Here is a 21349-nt window from a genome sequence, read left to right as displayed (position 1 = left end):
AGAAATTCAAGGTCATCCTTGGCTACATATCCAGTTAGAGGCCAGCCTGGACTACTTGAGAGCCTGTCTCAAACAAACAAAACACAACAAAAACAAAACAAGTGACGACAACAACAAATTAAAACAAGAGCACCTCCCTGGAGATGCCCATGTCCACACTTTTATCATGGCTGCTCTAGAGACAACATGGCTTACTTGGTACTTTGGAAGCTGCTCCTTAGAGTGCTGTAAGGATCCCCGAGAGCTATGGGAAGAGATGCTGCTGCTGCTGCTGCTGCTGCTGCTGCTGCTGCTGCTGCTGACACTCCCACTTTCTTGACAGCACCTGGCTGACATTTTAACAGGGACATCCTCTGCTTTCTGGGATAAGAATGGCAGGCAAAGTAGAGGATCATCAAGTGTATCAGGCTTTTTCGACACTCTGTATCAAGTGGAAATTTGTCAAAAACATTCAGATGCCTGAAATGCCTTAAAAACCAAAAGCTCTGTTTAATTTTCCTTTATAAGACAAAAATATCATTCCTGGGAGTCTGGAATGGTGGGATGTTTGCATATATAAAGACATGGCAGACAGACAGATTGAGACAGAGAGACAGATGATAGACATAGCTTACTCTCTTTAAATAGTCTGTTAGTACTTACATTTAAATTTGTACTATAAAGTCATAAACAAACTACTCCCTGTTCTAGTTTTTAGGAGATTTTGGTATTATGTAATCTTAATGTATGGAACTGATGAGGAGAAAAATGACCACTAACGTTCAAAATTTTACCAACTAAATGTTACTGAGAAAAGAGACCAATAACCTGGGCAGGCGGGCGGGCTTGTGGTTTTCATCCTTCTTCTAACACTCCTTAAGTGCAGGGTAGGAAACCACCAGGATGAAATTGTGAAAGATGAAGCCCAAACCCTGAAACAGGAGCTACTGTGAGCCACAGGCAGAGCATGTGATGGGAATGTGGTCTGTAAAGGTCAGAGGTAACAGAGGATTATCTTCTTTCTATTCCCTGAAGTGTACACTGCTAATTTTTATGACAGTGACATAAAGGTGTATAGATACCCTCGGCGGCCACCAGAATGGAACACTCCCTACACAGCAGCCTTCATGAGGAATGACTTCTGCTGAGTCCCCTTTGCCTCCCTTTTCCCTTCTTAGGCAGCCTTTGCTTGGGAACCCTGAAACGCCACAGCAGTTTATCTAATGTCCAATGTGACAGTCACACTGGTGTATTATCTAATGCACATGCCTGCCATCATGTGCTGATTCAAACCCATGACGTTTGTGCTTATCAAGGGGGTGAGGCTGAGGAGGGGCTGAATGTGCTGGTTCACAGCAGGCGCTCCAGCAATGATGGAATCTGAAATTTACAGGGTTAATCCTGAGCATCCTGCATTCATTCCCTCAACATGCTCTTTAGCTCCAGCTGTTACTTAATACCACTTAGTAAGCCAGAAACCGCCGCTTAGAAGGCTGAAAGCTGGTGACAGGAAGTCCCACCTTCCAGTAGACAGGAGGAGTATAGGGCAATGAGCATGGAAGGAAACAGAAACAGCACCTGGTATAGTGAACCGGCTACCAATTGGTTCCTTCTGCAGGCTTTGTCAACCTACAAAAATGTTCCTGAGCCTAAGTTGATTTTTTTTTAATTAAGTGGTTACTTCTAAGAAAGCGATATCAGAGATTATCAAGTTATCCCTGCTCAGACATAACAACAACTCCAGCTCCCCCCAAAATCATTTTCCCTCTAACTTTGCCACCATCAACAGCTCCAGCGATGGGAGCTCAGCCATCTGTGAGAAACGCCTAGGTAGAGCCCTCTCCTGCCCAGCAAACAAAAGATCAAGTGCTGCCTCACCTAAGCTCCAGATCCCAATCTGGCATTGGAGCACACGTGAAATCATCTGAGAGATTTCTCAGCTTTCTCCTCCACCCACCTAACAAGCCCAACCACTGGTGTAATGATTAGCTGTCGGGCAGAATTCCTCCCTAAGTACTGCCATATCCACCCAGCTCAACTGCCTTCAACCAAACATTTCCTTCCTGCGAACAATGATTCTTATCAAAAGCTGGAAAATAAGAACCAGTGAGATGGCTCAGTAGGTAAAAGTACTTGTCCCACAAGTCTTGTGACTAAGTTTGATCCCCAGAACCCACAAAAAGGTGGAAGAAGAGACCAGCTCCACAGAGCTGTCCTCTGCATCCCACATGCAGGAAGTAACCCCCACAACCCCACAAAACCATTTCTAAGAAATAAAGCTGGAAAATGCTCACGGGCCCTGGTGAGACAAAGGGCATGCTATAACTGCTCGTTTACTTAACCCCAGTCTGTAGACTACCAGAATTTGGTCAGTATGGGAAGCAAGTAATTAAACAAGAAAAGAGTAAATAAATCATTGGATTTATTTCATCTGTAAGCATCAGAACACAGACTGAACTGAATGGCCTTAGCCATGAGACAGATTAGAGGTATCCTGGCTGGTATCCAAAGAGACCAGGGAGGGTAAAGTTCTTCTCACATTGTTTTTATCTTTCCTGGTCTGGATCAAACAGGTCAAGATTTTTCCTGTCTTCACTGGCCATCCCAAGTCCCTCTCCCTTCCCCTCCCACCATCCTCCTTCCTACAACAGAGAAATTAATGAAAGGTTCCTTGGTCAGAAGGGGTAAGATGACAGTGTACATTATATATTAAAGCCCTGCAGTGAGGGCCTTTAATTTTGTTTTGACCCTGTAATATCTTTGATTTATTTTGGTTTTTGAGATTCGGTCTTACTATATAGCCCAGGCTAGCCCCAAAGCACCTATCTAGGGCTGGATTACAGGCATGAGCCACACTTGGCACCTTTTTCTATGAGAAAATCAGGACAGAATGACCTTCTCGTCTGGCAAATACTCTAGCACTTTACGAATCTCAGCAATGTACTTACTATGCTCACTGTTTACAAAATCCTACCAGATTACAATCACCAGGAAATGCACCTCTCTTGATGACAATGGCCCACTGTTGGCCTACCATACTTGCTTGTTAAGTCTCCCCCATGTTCACAGACACATGCTTGCCTGTCAGGGTGCAGGTTTTGCTTGTTCTTCTGAATCCTTGCTGGCACTGTACAACACAGCTCAAACTGATCAAAGAGGGTCAAAAGCCTATAAGCATTTCATACCTGAGCTGCTGCCTCTTCCATTTTCTGAACGGCTCTGGAATCAAACATGACTTGTCTGCCTCTCCTCTCACAGTCCTGGTACACTATCAGGCGGATGTCACTCAGGTCAAACTCCGAACATGACCAACTATGGATTCAAAAGAGAAAGAAGCTAGATTATCTTCAATGCTTGGTGTCATCATAGGCAAATGCAGTTTCCAACCAGTGTGCCTATGTGCCAGTCAGAAAATGGCTGCGCAAATACTACCAAGTCTCGTGCTGAAGCTGACAAGTCTGGTGTAGTGGTAAATCACTGGAGAGAAAGAACTGCCTTCTAGGGCCAGTTTGGGCACAAATGGCAGAAAGAAGTTGGAAGGACACAGAGAACAGGCTGTTGGCTTTTCTGCCTGGGTTCTGGGGAAAGCACACAGTAGTTAAGGGCGTGCTTATGCTTCTATGGCACCAGGAGGGGAAAGCCAGCCACACACACACACACACACACACACACACACACACACACACACACACACACACACACACATACACACACGTCCCCCAGTTGGACCTGGCAGCAGTTACATAGTCTAAGGTTATGTCTTTCTCTAGTTATGTCTGGCTTGACACAAAGGCTCTGAAACCAAATGCATTTGCTAACCATGACCGTTAGCAGTGAGGGGGACACAGTTTGTTCCTACACAAAATTAATTAAGAAGAAGAAAATGCAGGTTTGTGCAGCAGTAACAAATTCTATCAGAAAGTGGAAAGTACAGAAAGAAAGTTTACAGCGTGTGCTTTCGGCACATGGTTAGCAATCCATTCAACACATAGTCTGTATTGTATTTGAGGCTCTGCAGTAGGTGCTAGGGAATCAATAATTAATCAAATGACTGAGTCCCTGTCCTCATGAAGTTCAAGGCTCAGTGGGAGATGTTATTAACCTAATGGTTACACATAAATATGTAACTACAAACTGTCTGAAGTTCAAAAAAGAAAACTAAAGGATACAAGAGTCTCAGAGCCTGACATACGTCTCAGGCTCACGTCTATTGGCTCAGCACAGGTCTATAAGACTCAAGGAATCTTGAGGCAGAACTGCTGAGGAGAGAGACCAGCCTGGTTCCAATGCAAGACCTTGTCTCCAACAGGGCAAGATTTAAGGAAAGAGAGAGGACTTAAAGCGACATGCAAATGCAGACTTGAAAAACCAACGGTTAACATGAATACCATGCAACAGAGTGTAGCACTGGAAAGCCAGGAGGAAACCCAGAGAGCTGCCCCCCTCCTCACCGCCACCCCCACATAGGGAAGCTGAGGCAGGCCCAGGCAGTCAAGGAAAGCAGATGGTTGATAAGAGATCAGATAGCTGACTGCTCTCAGAAAATCCGGAGGTGGTGGGAGTGGAACGCACAGGGAGCCAAGACGATTACAATGCCTGCTGCAAGCCACAGTGATCAGCAGTGGAGTCAGGGAAGAGACAGATTAAAGCAAAATCTGGAAGATGTGCCTGAGGCAGATGGGGTGCCAACTGCTCAGGCAGACTCTGCTATAGGACATGGGGGAGGACAGTGACAGGGTAGGCGACAGCAGGACAGGTGGATAAAGGAGTGACAAATGGACAATGTCAAAGTAGCAGACTGTGTAAGTATGGTCAGACACAGCTGGATTCAAACCCAAAAGCTTCTGCCCTTCCATTTTGAGTAGTTGATGTATAATTGCTGACTTCACAAACCTGCTGTGTGAGTTACATAAAATGTGTAAGGGCTTCATACAAGCCTGGCACACATGCTAAGCATTGTCTCCTGGGAGTGAGAAGGCTACAGTCTTGCAAGGAGCTGTGTGCCTTTGGGCCTTCCCTGTTTCAGGCAATGGCAGTTAATGCCAAGCATGTTCTCCAGGGGAAGTCATTTTGTTCTCTTAAACCCCCAACTGCAGAAAAATAGAAAGTTCTGGTCATCCCTTCTTTCACTAATGTGTTTTCTAAGTTGTGTCCCTCTGATGTGGAGCACTGTGGTAAATTTACTTTGGAAACCATTTTTCCTCTGCCCTCTGTCCAGAGGCAGCTCATGTTCAAGGTCTGGCCAATGGGACATGCCACATGACCCCAGGCTGCCAGGTGGCAGCCATCCCAACACATACAGCCCAGCCTGTAACTCATGGCTATTTACCATTAGTGGCGAGTGCCTGCTTAGTGCAGTTATTGTGAGGAAAGCAGAAGAGTAAGATATGAGATGGAGTCCTGCTGTCACTCAGGGTCAGCTGTCCCTGTGTATGCACTATTCCTGGAGATTTCTGTCAAAACCAGAAGTCTGGTGACTATGACCCAAACTGCCAAATTTTAAATGTATATATTTAAACTCTCTCTGGCTAGGTGTGGTGATGCATGCCTTTGGTCCCAAAACAGAGGCAGGTGGGTCTCTGTGAGTTCCAGGCTATCCTGGTCTACATAGTAAGCTCCAGGACATCCAAAACTATATAACAGAGAGACCTTGTCTAACAAAACAAAATCAAAATACAACAACAACAACAAAAACAACAAACCCTCTGAAATGTGTGTTAATGCACACAGGGCTGGGGCTACAACTCAGTAGGAAGGTGCTTGCTTAGCATTTGCAAAAGCCCTGGGCTCCATCCCAGAACCATAAAACAAACAATACATAGGGTGAAGTTATTACAAGTGCAAAAAAATAAAATAAAATAAAATAAAAAGCAAGAAGCCTTAGTCACCACTAGGTATGGTAGCACGAATTTTTAATCCTAGCATTCAGGAGGCCAAGGCAGGCAGATTTCTGTGAATTTGAGGTCAGCCTAATCTACATAGCATGTTCTAGACTAGTCAGGGCTACAAAAAGTGAGATCCTGGAGAGAGGGAGGGAGGGAGGGAGAGAGGGAGACAGGGAGGGAGGGAGGGAAGGAGGAAGGGAGGAAGGGAGGGAGGGAGAGACAGAGACAGAGACAGAGACGACTTAGTCTCCTTATAGTGTCTTGTACAATCCCTATTGCTCATAAGATTATACTCTGCCAAAGTGGCAAAGTTTACAAAGCCATTCTTGAGGACTAACAGTTAAACTTAATATCTCTAGAACTCAAATTCAATAACCATATTAAATTCATATTCTTTTTCAATTAGACAAGAGCAAGCTGGTCGGTAGGTGGTGCAGGCCTTTAACCCCAGCACTCAGGAGGCTGGTAGATCTCTGAGTTCAAGGCCAGCCTGGTCTACAGAGTATGTATATGAGTGTGTGTGTGTGTGTGTGTGTGTGTGTGTGTGTATCTCAGAATGCATAAATATTATTTTGGTTTAATATCCAATTAGCATTTTGGCATTTGCCATCTGGAACATTCCTAGAGGAAACTATCACCAAGTATGGCAAGTATCACCAAGTATGGCTTTGGAATGAGACAGGCCTGAGGCCAGACCTCCAGCTCTGCCTGCTTCGTCACCTCAGGAAGGTCTCTGGGACAGCACTTATAGGGAGAGACAATCTACAAAAACAAAAGAAAATCCGCTCCCTTAAGTTGCCCTCTGCCCTATACTTATGCGTCATTAACATGCACATAAACATATAAGCACTATACATAAATTTAGAAGGTGACAAAAAAAACTGTTTCATGGTGCTGTTTGCCAAGTTAGAATGGATCACCACACCAAGAGTACAAAGCAAGTAACCAAAGCATGAGTTATTTCCCTCAAGTATTAATAGCAATAGTGCAAAAGGATGTGAGGTACAGAAAATGCATCTCTTTGTAGTATATATGTGTCATAACCCCAGACTGGAGAGGCCGAAGCAGGAAGATTCAAGGTCAGCCTGGGCTAAGGAACAAGACCCTGTCTCAAAAGTAAGTAAAAACAAAATTTACACAAAAAGAGTAACATCTATATCATATATTGTAACAAAATTATGACTAGAACCGCGCCCCCCCCAAGGTGTATTGCAGTCCTAACTCCTGCAGCCATGAGTCAGACCTTGTTTAGAAATAGGGTTTTTGTTGATGTACTAGTTAAGGTGTGACCATGCTGAATTAGAATAGGTGGCTAATCTCATGACTGAGGTCCTCCTAAGAATGAGATTTGGACACAGACACAGGGAATGATCCACAGGAACCTCCTTCAGCTGAAGACAGCACATATGACAAAAGGGCAAATGGTGCCCTATCAAATTCTTGGGGACACTGAGTGTGTCTCCTGCTGGAGTCAGGTACCAGTCAGTTAGTAAAGCTGGTTTAAATGTGTATAGACTTTAAACACTCTGCCAAAGAATAGTCATTTCCCTTTCTAAGTGCTAACTTCAAGTTTTCAAGAGAGGGGCTGACATGATCTCAGGGAGAGGTCTGACATAGGCAGAGAAGCACATTCTCAGGGCAGAGGCAGCACTGTCGAGGATCTCTGGTTTCCAGGAGGAACACCTTACAAGGAACAGAATGGCCATTATGTAGTTTGTGGCACATAATCTGCTACCCCCCACTGCCCAGACCAGTTCAATACCTCGTGTTTATGCCTCCCTTAAACTGTTACAATAATAAGATGAGCAGTGGCATAAGTATACCCAGGTCAGATCGCTTCTCCTCTTGGTCTCACACAAGGAAGCAATAATATATAGTCACAGTAAGCACGTGAATAATTTAAAGGCAGTCTTGTGATCCAACAATGTCAATATTTAAAGAGTCAGATATGATAGGGAAATTTAAATGAGCCAAGAAAATGTTATATAAAGCAAAACTGAGCACGTATGGTATCACAGGTATCACACCTATATTCCCAGCCCTTAAAAGGCTAACGTGGGAGAATCACCAGTTCCAGACAGCCTAGGCAACACAGTGAGACCCTGTCTTGAAAACACTAGTAATAACTACAACAGAAACTCACTGACACTCATCAACTTAATAGGCAATTTCTGCCAAGCAGTGTCCCAGGCACTGGGACAAGGTTGAACAGATTATGACCTCTGTTTCTATAAAACCTACTGTATCATAAGGATACAGCCCAACTGCTCTTAAATACCATTCTTTGTTTACAAACCTCACACCTTCCCTCCTCTCTCTTAAAAATCAGTTTCTAAATATAAACAGAAATCTCTCCAAAAGGTTGTTGTGGGCATGGCGGCACACACCAGTAATCCAAAGACTAGGGCAACTGAGAGAAGAAAGTCCTGAGTTCAGGGCCACTGTGAGCTATAAAAAACAAAAACAAAAACAAAAAAAAAAAAAGTCATTTTAGAAAAATAACACTGTTTACTACCATGAACACCAGCATCAGGGCCCTGTTTTTGTTATTTTCATTTATGTGCATGTACATATATATGCATGGGTGTCTTTTGGAGGCCAGAAGAAGGTGTCACATCCCCTATAGCTACAGTTCCAAGTGGTTGTGAATGGTGATAGGTGCTGGGATTCAAACTCTGACTCTCTGCAAGACTCTAAGTGCTCATGGCACCAGGCCATCTCTCCTGCTTCAATAGTTCCAGACTAAGCCTCATGAAGCACAGCTCAGACACATTCAATTCAGACACACAATCCCTTAACAGAATTCCCAGAGCCAGATGTTTCAGAATTCATTTTTTTTTTTTAGATTTTAGAAAGATGCATATACTACATATTATATAATACCTCCCCCAGAGTAAGAGGCAAACTCCTAAATGAGATTGCAGCCCAAGTGATGAATATGTACTAAAAACAAATATTTTATATAGCTTTATTATCAGATCAGATCATTTGTAGATTTTTTCAGAGATTTTAAGATTTTGGAAATGCAGGATAAAGGACTGTGGAACTGTTTGGTAATTGCTGTATTTGAAGGTAGGACCAAAGGGATACATAAACTTCCAGGTCTCGACATTTTTCCCAAGAATAACTGATTCCTATCAAAGATGACAGCCAACGATTCATGTTAAGGAGGTTGTGACTCTGAGCCCCATAACAATGCTATAAATGGTAGCAAGGGTCACAAGCCAAAAGCGCCTAAGTCCCTATATAAGCTGTTCACACAGTAACAACAAAACATTATAGCATGTGTCATTGCAGCCTAAGGTTTAGGTACTAGAAAAAGAACTGCCAAGTAAAAAAGACACTTTTTTTCCCTGTCTTTTTTGAGCTCAGGGTTGTATCTGGTTAACTTGGAAAGAGGTCACATGTGTGTGCAGCATTCACAGAACCATCAGCCACATTCAAGGGCTACCATGCACAGAAAAAAGTAGAACACAGCCCTGGATGCCAGGATACCTGGGGTCAAGAAGTCAGCCCTCATCAGAACATCTTAGTCCTACATTTCGACCCCTATAAAATAACAAGGTGACTTAAAGTCATCTCGTCTAAGGCTCCCTTTGCTGAAAGACCTAACTGAATATGTATGGGATAACTGGAATAGATAGATGGCTATCTGGCTGTAAAAGGAACACAATCTACTGAACTAATCTACATGGCCTCATGATATCCTTTACCCTTCCAGATGTATTCTATGCCTTGAAAACATACTTAAAAAAAAAAAGAAAAAAAAGATTAATTTATTTATTTTCTTTTTATGTGTATGAGTGCCTGAGTGCATGCAAGTATGTGTACCACATGTATGCAGATGCCCAAGAGGCTGGAAGTGGGTAGGTATCAGATCCCCTAGAACTATAGCTACAGATTGTGAGCCACCCAGTGTAGGTGCTGGGAACCAAATCTGGGTCCTCTGCAAGAGCTGCTAGTGTTCTTAACCACTGGGCCATCTTTCCAATCCTCAAAAAAACATACTTCTTAATGGGCTAAGCATTTCCAGTCAGTAAAAGTGTGTGTGTGTCTGTGTGTCTGTGTGTGTGCATGCATCTGAACCTAGAGAAACCTCTGGAAGGTTAGGATTGGGACATATGCAGGGTATTTTGAGAAGTGTACAGCCATACCAAAGTAACTGCCTAATATTTTTAGAATGTCAAACAAATTTACTTGCGTTAACTTCCACATACACATGTAAAAAATATACAAGTAAAGAAATACTGGGGGAAAAAAAAGTGTATCTGCCAAGAACGAAAAGAATTTGAATAAGTGGTTTGGGAAAACTGGATATCTACACACACACACACACACACACACACACACCTCTACCTTACACTCTTCACAGAGATATGTCAAAATGAATCTCAAATCTAAATGTAACATGCCCAACCCTGTAGCTCAGCCTGGTGCAGTGGCTCCTGCCTGTAATCCCAGCATAGAGGAAGCCAAAGTGGGAGGGTCACCGAGTGCGGGACAGCAGGACTATATACAGTAAGATTGGAACAAGATGAGGCTGCAGACTGAGACTATTGCTCAAAAAACCAAAAAACCAACAAAACAAAACACGCCAACAAGAAAGAATATAGATTTTTTAGGACATGGACAATAGTTTTTAATACAACATCACAGACATGGTCCACAAAACAAATCATTGGTAAGACAAACTTACTAAAACTTAAAAACTTCTGCTCTATCAAATACTGTCAAGTAAATGAGAAGACAAGTCTCAGGCTGAGCAAAGAAAACATTTGCAAAACACGTATCTAATAAAGGACTGTTATCCAAAACAAAGAGACCTGAAAACCTGACAAGAAAGCAAGCATGGGAAAGACATGCTTCACATCTTTAATCTCAGCATTTGGGAGGAAGAAGCAGGCAAATATCTATGAATCTGAAGCCAGCCTGGTCTGCATAGTGAGTTCTAGACCAGCCAGGACTACATAGAGTACATAAAGAGACTCTGACTCAAAAAAACAAAATACAACAACAACAACAAAAAAAAAAAAAAAAAGGAAAAAGAAAAAAAAGAGCATGGGGCTGGAGAGGTTACTCAGTGGTTAGGAGGAGTACTTGTTTTTGCAGAGAACCTGAATTCAGTTCTCAGCACCCACATGGTGACCCAGAACCGTCTGTAACTCCAGTTCCCAGACACCAGGCATGCACACAGTGCATATACATAAATGCAGGCAAAACTCTTATAAAAAATAAATATAAAAGAGCTTTACATTTTTAAAAAGAAAGCATGACTTCAAAAATGGATAAGGATACAGGTAGAAAGAATAGATAGTCCATATCATATGTCATTAGAACAGTACCAATTAGCCAGGCAGGGTGGCTTGGAACAAGAGGATCACCACAAGTTCAAGGTTAGCCTGGTCTACACAGTGAGTTCCAGGTCAGCAAGGGCAACAGGTAAAACACTGTCTCAAAAACAAAACAAAGGGGAAACCCAGAAAAATGCAAATCAGAACAATGAAATGTAACTATATATCTATTAGAGTAAGCAAAGTCCAGAACACAGACTGTCCAAATGTTGGTGCTCCCGAATTGCTAGAGGTAGAGCCATTTTAGAAGACAGCCTAGCATTTCCTTAGAACACACCCTTCTACTATGCAGCAACTGAGATTCTTGCTATTTAACCAAATGAGATGAAACACACATGCGAAACTCTGCCCACAGATGTTTACAGCAGCTTCATGGATAAACTTCAAACACTTGGAAGCATCCAAGCTGTTCATTAGGTAAGGAAACAACAGATGATTCAGAAGAAAGAAATGAGCTATCAAGCCATGAATAGACATGGATTAACTTTAAATGGATAGTACTAAATGAAAGAATCAATCTTAAAAGGTTGCCTGTTGTATGCTTCTAATCAAACAGCATTCTGAAAAAGATTGTTTCAATTTAGAAGAGGAGATGGAAGATACAGATAAAGTTGATTTCTAGGGTACTGAAATTACTCCATAAATCCCATCTGTCAAAACTAACAGGATATAACATGGAGAGTGGACCCAAATATAAATTACAGACTCTGGGTGATAATGTGCCATTATACAAACGCACCACCATGTGAGGAAGGCTCTGAGAGTGTGGAGACATGGTGTGTTACTGGAACTCAGTTTGGCCCTGTGGTTGACTGTGGCTTTGGAACTCCTTTACATTCAGAATCAGGACATCGCTGGAGCTTGCTGCTCACTGTTCAGCACTCTGCCAGCTTTTGTTAATAATGTAACAACAGGACAGGCTAAACCAGAGCCTGACTCACAACAGGAATGAGAACAGGAGAGCCAGGAAGTTGGGATCAGTCCGGCAAGCACCCAAGCTCAGCACAGGAAACTGAGCAGAAATGCTTCAGCAGCTGCACTATGGCTGACCTGCAGACTGCAGTGATGAAGTAGCCCCGTTTTCTGTCTGGGACACTGTCACTCAGGACTGGATTACATATGGTGACTAACAAGTGTTTTACCTAGCTATCAAAGCTTATCAAAGTAAGACCCAGACAAAAGTGTACTTCAGTTATCTGCTTGTGTGAAAACCCCCTGTATCTGCACTGCTCTGATTCTCCAATAGTAATAGATGTGTCCTAGAAAAGATGAAAAGCTCTTAAAACTGCTGGAGTACAAAATTACCACAGCATCCCTTCAGTCACTCACTTAGTCTCAGATTACATTGCCAGAATCAACCACTGACATTACCTATCAATCGGTAAAAGAAAATTCCTTATTGCACATAAGACAGTGAAAAGAGAAGGAGTGAATGAAGGCCAGAACTTGTGACATGTTTAACACTTAAAGAGTCACACCCAGCAAGCTTGTAAAACTTGTCATAAACACAAGACGACCAGCCTCCCGCTCTTTGGCTGGGATTTTCATTTGTTTGCTTGTGTTCTGTTTTGTTTTCTCTACCCACTTCATTCAACCTGTCCAACAGACACATTTCCTATTAAGTAGAATGGTTTTCACAGTTTCCATGTGCAGAACACAGTGAAAAACACTTCCCAAGCCTGGAGCCTATACGTACGCTTTCTTTTAGATAAGTCTTCAGAATTCTGCAGTTCACCACCTTAGTGTTTCCGTCTTTAAATCTGTGACTGGTCTTGCACCCTGTGATTTGGTTCACTAAAGGACACTTGCTAAGCTACTTCAGACAGTCTAGGGATTTCCCTTTGGAAATGGTCTTCATACACTGACTCCTCCCTGCCCCCATGCTGCTGATCAGTGTGATCTGTTTTGGGTGCTGGGGATGGACCCAGGGTGTGGCCCACACTCAGCACCAGTCCACCTGAGTTCCTCCCAGCCCCAACCTGTATGGTACAATTTCTTCTGAACTCAAACTTGCAGATATGAAACTGCAAAGTGCAATTGGCTCTGAAGTGTTTATCTCACTTCCTCTTCACTCCAATGGTAAGGCAAGGTTAACTTTTCCTGTTTCTTATATATGGCTAGCAAGCATTCTTAAGATTCCTCAGAACAATTCTGTGGCCTTATCTGAGTTTTCAGGAAAACATAAAAAGATTAAAAATCAGCAGAAGCTTTGCTATAATCTACATTTTAAAAAAGAGATTAGAAACAGTTATTGGAAAACTATACCACATACCCAGCATGCTGCAAATTACCAGATTTCAATGGAGTTTTAGGAAAGAATTCTTTATTAGCAAACCGCTTAAGAGACAGATTTTTGTTGATACTGATTCTGTAATTCCATGAGCTGTATGTCATTATGGAAACAAAGGAATATGGAAGTGAAGATACAAAGGACAATTTCTACCTGTGAACCACAGTGATATACCAAAATGCACCTTTCTACCTTTCTGCACTGGGCTGTTGTCTGCACAGTGGTCACTGGGCTGATGCTACACACACACACACACACACACACACACACACACACACACACACTGACTATTTTACTTACTGGATTTTTCCTGTTTCATATAATTGGAAAATCATGATGAGGCAAAAATATATCAGCTAATCAATATACTCAAATAAGATCTGGAACTACTGACTGAAGGTGCATTAGAGCAAGGGAGCTGGATGTCTCTCTGACAGCCACATGACTTGAGCAAACAGAAACCAGTGAGCAGTTTGGGGCCAGATCCCAACTGTGCAAGCTCCTGTCAATAATTTACAAGTATTCTTGGGGGCTAGCCAGAGCTCTAAAATGAAGTCTGGAAACTAATGCCACACTGTAAGTAACACATGTGTTTTTCAGTGTGGCTCCTCCAGTGTCATGCACCTGCACACACATACACACCATGGCACCCATTTGGAAGTCAGGACAATCCATGGGAGTCACCGGCTCCCCGACCACCTATGTGACTGCTACAGAAGAAACTCAGGTTGTCAGGGTTCACAGCCACACCTTTCTCTGCTGAGCCATCCTACCAACCCACACACACATTTTTAAGATTGTAGGAAGGGGAAGAGAGTGGATGAAACGACTGGTCTGACCTGAAATGAATTCCAATGAATTTCAAACACACATCTTCACATGTCTTCTAGAGGCCTCCCAAATTGCCCCTGGAAGAAACAAACTTGGCCACTGAGCCATTAAGTTCCCCTGACCACTGAGTCAGCCAAGAAGACAGCACACAGATGCTAACTATGGCTGTCAGGATCAACCAAACAGACTAAAAAGCAGCTCAACACAGATGTGACCAATGTCAGATCAGTGGATAGGCAGAAGACAATGTTCAGTTGGCTCCTGATTGTGACAATCCCCCAGATATCAGAAACATTGGGATCAACTGAATCCAGCTAGATACTTCTAAATACACTGAACCATAAAAGTCATCACTACACAGAACTCAAATATGAAAGATAAACCTTCAAACCTTTCAGCACTGGGAATGAAATCTAAGTTATAATAAAGGGGGAAAACAGGTTGCAAAGTGTTCTATTATATTTAAAGTAGTATCTAGGTGAAAACTAATAAAATCATACCAAAACTGAAAATTTATTATAAGTTTGAACAGCACTGGCTTACACAAAGGTGGTTTTTGTTGTTGTTGTTGTTGGTTTTCTTTCTTTTTTTTTACAAGTTTTAAAGGAACTGGCATGATCCAAGTTATTATTTTATGGGGACAGTCACTCCAAGTAACAACTTAGGGATCTGGGATTCTACAAGAAAAGACAGAAGATGCTAATGCAGCAGCTTAGAGTTTTTAAATCGTTCTGAGCCTACCCCATAGCTTAACAGCAAGAGTGGGACTCAGAAAGCCACAGTCCCACCAGTGGCGACAGCTTCAGCTTCAGAGGCTTAGCTCTGACTATTCCCCCAGCACTCAACTCTTCTTTCTTGTTAAGAAGCATACAAGAGCACACACAAGAAAGTGACATGCTCACAGACATCTAATGGTCCACACCATTCATTACCTATTGCTTGGCAGACGGGCCCCTTCGGCTGGCTGAGCAGACAGCATGTGAGCCACACTTGTAAAATGCTGCTCCTATTCTCCAGGGAAGAGCTTGCATCTTGTAGGCCACTTACCATTTTATTAGGATGTACTAAGACAACGATTTCTGCATGACAGAAACTATATTCTAGTTGGGTGTGGTGGAACATCCAGTTTCACCTAGCCAGGGACATACAGCCAAGACCTGTCTCAAACATGTATCGATTACTTTTAGCTTAAACCAGTAAGTGTAACAGTTTATGTGGGATAAACAGTTTGTGAAACCTGATGATTTGGAGAAATTTTATTCTTTGTAAAGATTTTTTTTAATTGTTTTATTTTATGTGGGCCTGGGTGAACGTACGTGCACAGTGTTCATAGAGCGGCCTGAAGAGTGCAGAAGAGGACGGTGGGTCCTCTGGAACTGGAGGAAAGAGACAGTTGTGAGCCATCCTGTGGATGTGGGGGAACAAACCCAGTTCCTGTGAAAGAGCAGCCAGTACTATCAACTGCTGAGCCATCACTCCACCCCAAGAACTTTCCAATTAAAATTCCTAAGTCAAACTTTAGAAACTTACTTTTATACATTACTCACAAGAATTGGAGCTTCACCTTTGGCTGTCAATGTAAGAGTCTGGGATGAAATGCAATTTTCAAAGTTTGTACCCAGTGCTTTTCTTCCTTTTGTCTTTTTTGATACATAGTAAAATCTTACAAAGTGTTTCAATTAAGTTACACTGCTAGAGAAATTACTTCTTCCAAAGTCAGTAAAGGGGTTGGAGAGATGGCTCAGTGGTTAAGAGCACTGGTTGCCCTTCCAAAGCACCCAGGTTTAATTCCCAGCACCTACATGGTGGCTCACAATCATCTGTAAGTCTGGTTCCAGAGGATCTGATGTCCTTGTCTGGCCTCCGTGGGCACCATGCATGTAAGTGGTGCACAGACACACAGGCAGGCAAGACACACATACATATAAATAAAGTAAGTAAATAAAGGTAGATGAAGTAACCAGAAAGGATATAAGTAGAGCAGGACCAACTGTGTTCCTTATAAACTCACTACTAAAGTTAGTTGGTCATGACACATCCTTCTCATGAAAGGCATTAGTCAGAGTAAAACCAGGTTCTCCCTCAGCGCCCTGCCTCAGCACACACATACCTGGCCGACCACCAAGCAGAACTCCAGTCCTTGCTCTGTCCTCTGTGTGCTCTGGTACTCAGGGCTTTAACTCTGAGTGCAAGCAGTACACTCAGGGGTCCAGACAAGGCCACAAGCATTTCTTACAAGTTGGCTTCAGCAGAGGTAACAAAAACTTATAAGATGGTAACAGAGTCCTAACCACCAGGAGAATATCTGCACCCACATCTTTTCTGAGGAAAGGACTTGTTTCTACAAACCACCACCAACCACATTTCTGCTACATGCAGCATTCTTGAAAACACAATTCAAACCAATGAAACATCTTAGAGTCCAGTTGAAGTTAGTATTTCCCAGACTAAAACAGAACGAAACTTTCAAACCTGTGGTTGAGCATTTCGGGATTTGTGCCCCTTCCTCCTCTGGCACATTTTGGAATCTTCGCACATATGAGTGACTTGAAAATTCTCCCAGCACCAGAAGTGGCATCAGTCACACATCTGGCTGACTCCTGTTGGCCCGCTGGCCAGTTTGTAGCTTTTGCTGTACCACCACACATCTCCTGAGAGGTACAGACACTCTTCAGTTGATCCCGACCATCAGTGTGGCCTAGACCACTCTTGATGTTCCTTCGCTATCTGAGGGATATTCCACAGTGACTAGCAAAAGCTCCAGTGTAAAGATCATTTCATTCCCTGCATAGCACGTGAGACAAGCTACTCCTAACTTCCTCTTTTAGAAGCTTTTTTTTTTTTAAAAAAAAAAAAAAGGTTCATTCATTATGTCAATGTAAGCCCAGAATGACTTCTGGAAACAGATGTATCCATTACATTATAAAACATGCTCTCAGTAAACCTATAATAAAGTAGACAAGCACAAATCTCTCCCTACTTTTCCTAAGCCTGTACTCTAGCGCTCACAACAGGTCCAGCAGCTTGCACTGACTCACGCCATCTGCATCCCGAGCAGAGTTTATACAGCCCTCCCTCTACAGTCATGAGACCAGCTCATGTGGCTCTGGGCAATCCTTGGGCTGCAAGGTTGCTCTGACATTGGCCACACCACTCTCTTAATGGTTCTCATGTGAGTAAGTGTCAGCTGACAATCCCTACTCCACAACCTTGCGAAATCAGCCATAGCCAGTGAGGGATGGGTGCCCACAAGATCCAAAATGCAGAACTTACTATGTGGAAGGAGACATGAATGGGATGAGATGCAGAGCAGGGCATATTCTTACCATCGTGTGAGGGGGTTGGGGGTGGGGGTAATGATAATGAGAGACCACTAATAAGAAAAGGCCTCCCAGCTCTTGCATTGAATTCCTGGGCACACTCAAGCTGAGAAAGCCCCAATTACCAATTCTAGCTTCGGACATCAACATGGCTATTCTGGATATGAGAATGTTATGAGGTAAACTGGAGTCTGTGGTCCACGGAGAAAATCTTTTCCTTCTAGAATAAAAACCACAGGTCCCCAAAACACAGGTCAAGTCTAGAAAACAATACAACTCTATAGGTGACACTAACTCCCTTTTCCTGAAATTTGGCTTAAGAGAATACTGCTGGGTCCATCCCTCAGGTCTGGGGCAGCCTTGGTTGGCTCTGTGGTCTTGGTCTTAAATGTGTCTTTATCCAGACAGTCACAGTTCACTAAAGTCAGAAAACAAATGCCAGGCACTGGTCTCAGTTGCCTTAAGACGATTTACATGCTGTGCATGAGACAGGACACCCTCCTAAAATGAACTAAAGAAAGAGTCCCCAGATAATCAAGATTATGACCTCCATGACAACAATTGTCTTCTCTGTGGCAATTGCTAAATTGATGGTATCAAGACAGGCCCAGATGAGGAGAAAATGAATTTGGTTCTCCAAGAACCAGCCTAAAGCTTTACTCCAGGCTCCACTCTGGTTACGGTTCTTTTTCCCTTTGAACTATCTAAAACAACATTCTCTTCCAACAGAGAGTATCCAAATAGTATTAAGATAGTTCCAGTTCAAGGGACAGAGCAGACTAGGAACACAAATGACCTACTAAGTACTAAGTATCTCTCAGTCATGCAATATTTAGACTAAACTTACTGGGGAAATGAAAAAACAGATGCAAGACTGATAGGAAAATGCTTTTCTACAAAGCAGAAGTGCTAGGGGGATGCAGTTCACTTTTTTTGTATAAAAGATCTTAGAGGGGCTGGGGCTAGAGAGATGGCTTAAAGGTTAAGAGCACTGGCTGCTCTTCCAGAGGTCCTGAGTCCAATTCCCAGTAACCACCTGGTGACTCACAACCATCTAGAAGGAGATCTGGTACCCTCTTCTGGTCAGAACACTGTATACATAATAAATAAATCTTAAAAATAAAGATTTTGCTGGGGGTGGGGGGTAGTGGAGGAGTGGGAGGTGTGATCTGGTAGAATATCTGTCTAGCAGGCCTGAGTCCTGACATTCACTCTCCAGCACCTCACAATCTGGAAGGGTAAACCACATCAAATCTCAGCACTTGGAAGAGTAGAGGCATTCTGAGACCAGCCTAAGAATCATGAGACCCTGTCTTAAAAAAATAAAAAATAAAAATCCTTAAAACTTCAACCTCACAGCTGATGTTTGTGGTGCACACCTTTAATCCCAGCACTAAGGAGGCAGAGGCAGGTGGATCTCTGAGTTCGTGGCCAGCCTGGTCTACAGAATGCGCTTCAGGACAGCCAGGGCTACACACACACACACACACACACACACACACACACACACACACACACACTTACTTCAATCTCTATGAGATATTTACCTAGGATCTAAGGAAAGATCATAAATGCTTTTTTTTTTTTTTTAATAAGGGGAGGAGTATTAAGATAGAATCCAGCACTTTATCCAGGCTGAGCAAGTCTTCTCCAGAGCTATACCCCCAATTCTGTCATCAAATTCTTCCCAACATTATACACTTAACTCAGTAGTTCAGCCACAAGGTGGCATTTTCAAAGTAATTACAAATGATGTGATAAATGCACATATTTTACCCCTTACATAGTAGTATATATAATAATTTAAAATAAGAATAACATCTAAAATAGGTATGCTCACAAATGACATGTGAATGAAATAAGGATCTGACTGCATTTTGATGGGATTCACTTAAACAGAAACTGACACAAGGAAGGAACCCCACACCTGAGAATCACTTCCTTAAACAGAAACTGTACCGTCCCTATGGGAATCGCTTTTGTTCTCTGAGCTCTTTATAACTTTCAGTACACTTTTAATGCCTACTGCTCGCTCATTTTCATATAACACACGTTTTAGAGTGCTAAATAGATTGTAAACTGGTAGCATATAAAAACTAGGTCTTGTTATTCTCTGAACCACAGAGAGATTTTACATCTGGTAGGTGCCCAGCAGATGCTACTGATGGGTTTAATAAGCGCTCCACATTTGCACTGAAGCTCTGACACAAATTTACCTGCAGCAAACAGTATACATCTGTGGTAGTCTGATGTACAGTCCTGTGAGTTGGGGGCTTCTAGGTTATAATGTACATCCTCCCCCTACTGCAGCCAAGTTCCCACAGAGGCTTCGAGACCTTGTGATCACTCCAATCAATGTGACTCACATCATGTATGAGAAAGGACATCGAAACTTGCAAAAATGTGAAAGTGACATTTCCTCTGTTATTATGTTCCTTAACCTTTAATTCTACAGTCCAAAATCTGATAAAGTATGATTAAAATACAAAACCACACTATCACACTTAAATTGGAAGCCTCTTTTCTATTCTAAACTGCTTTACATTTAAATAAGAGCTTTCAAATTCCTGCAGTAAATGAAAAACAACTATATCACCACAAGTGTTTTTCTGAGACATGAGAGCGCTGACAGGGTAGACAGATGAAAGAAAAATCTTCTGGGCCCTATACTGCTGTTCTTAAAATCTTCTCTCTCCTGAAACAGAGTCATCCGCTTACACAGGTACTCACATTGTGGTGCATGACCATGCTGGTACCCTACTCTGAAATACTACAAACACACATATTACAATTATCACCAACTCTATCTGTAGTCCTCATGGTAGTCATCTCTACTTTCCTCCCAAAGCTCATCCACACATTATAAAAAACAAAGAGTCAGCTAAAGCTCCTCTTCAGGAAATCATCTGCAGTCACTGAACAGACCCACAACCCAGCTGCAGCTCAGTAACCTACCTAGAGCCTCTGCTGCCACCACTGGCTCTACCATAGCACAGAGAACTTGAGGAGATATCAGGAGTCAGGACAGAGGTTCAATGAAGCATTTAAAGGAATGGACTACAGGTTCAAGTGTTTGGTCATGGGGTTGAAACCAGGCTAGATAATGCACTCTACCCCTGAACACGGTCCCAGCCTCAGTTGATTAAACTACTGGTGTACTGTTTCCATTCACAAATTCCAGGCATTGAAATGGTCCTACAGATCAGCAATGAAAATTGCTACCACTTAGATAGCGAATGTACTTAATGTGCCTGCTCAGTACTGCCTGTGGCAAGAACCTCTGATCACTCGAAACACTGCTTCTTATTATGCAGACTCCTCTCCAAACCACTCAGTACAGTGCTCCAGGACCACCTCCACCCCAAGACTGCACAGCAGAGGAAGGAGAGTTTCTTTGCCAGATGCAGGGGTAGGAGAGTCAAAGGCAGGAAAGTTGCAAGTTAAGTACTGGGGCATTTTTTTTTTTTTTTGTATCTCTTAAACTTACACTTTTTCCCGTGAACCAGTGCTCACAGAACATCATGAAAACTCAACTCAAAAGTCACAATTAAGAAATGGCTTAGAGCCGGACGGTGGGGGTGCACGCCTTTGATCCCAGCATTCAAGAGGCAGAGGCAGGAGAATCTCTGCGAGTTCGAGACTAGCCTGGTCTATAAGAACTAGTTCCAGTACAGCCTCCAAAGCCACAAAGAA

General features: G+C 42.7%; 1 protein-coding gene across 6 annotated transcripts in view; it reads right to left on the bottom strand.

Annotated features, from left to right (window-relative positions):
- The window catches only part of Fnip2 (folliculin interacting protein 2), a 102110-nt gene that overhangs the window by 51250 nt on the left and 29511 nt on the right, over positions 1-21349 (bottom strand). For 2 of the 6 annotated variants that reach the window (XM_027392898.1, XM_027392900.1), the window contains exons 1-3: positions 16809-16984; positions 3165-3291; positions 196-360 (exon numbers count right to left, since the gene is read on the bottom strand). In XM_027392898.1, the coding sequence (XP_027248699.1) occupies positions 196-360; positions 3165-3291; positions 16809-16984 (468 nt within the window). Of the gene's footprint in view, positions 1-195; positions 422-3164; positions 3298-16808; positions 17408-21349 lie in introns of those variants that run through there. The other 4 variants (XM_027392899.2, XM_027392901.1, XM_027392902.2 and 1 more) reach the window with 3 other exon arrangements.

Source organism: Cricetulus griseus (genome assembly GCF_003668045.3).
Source record: "Cricetulus griseus strain 17A/GY chromosome 1 unlocalized genomic scaffold, alternate assembly CriGri-PICRH-1.0 chr1_0, whole genome shotgun sequence".
Lineage (NCBI taxonomy): Eukaryota > Metazoa > Chordata > Mammalia > Rodentia > Cricetidae > Cricetulus > Cricetulus griseus.
Note: the sequence above shows the minus strand (reverse complement) of the source record. Positions and strands in the feature narration are given on the sequence as shown.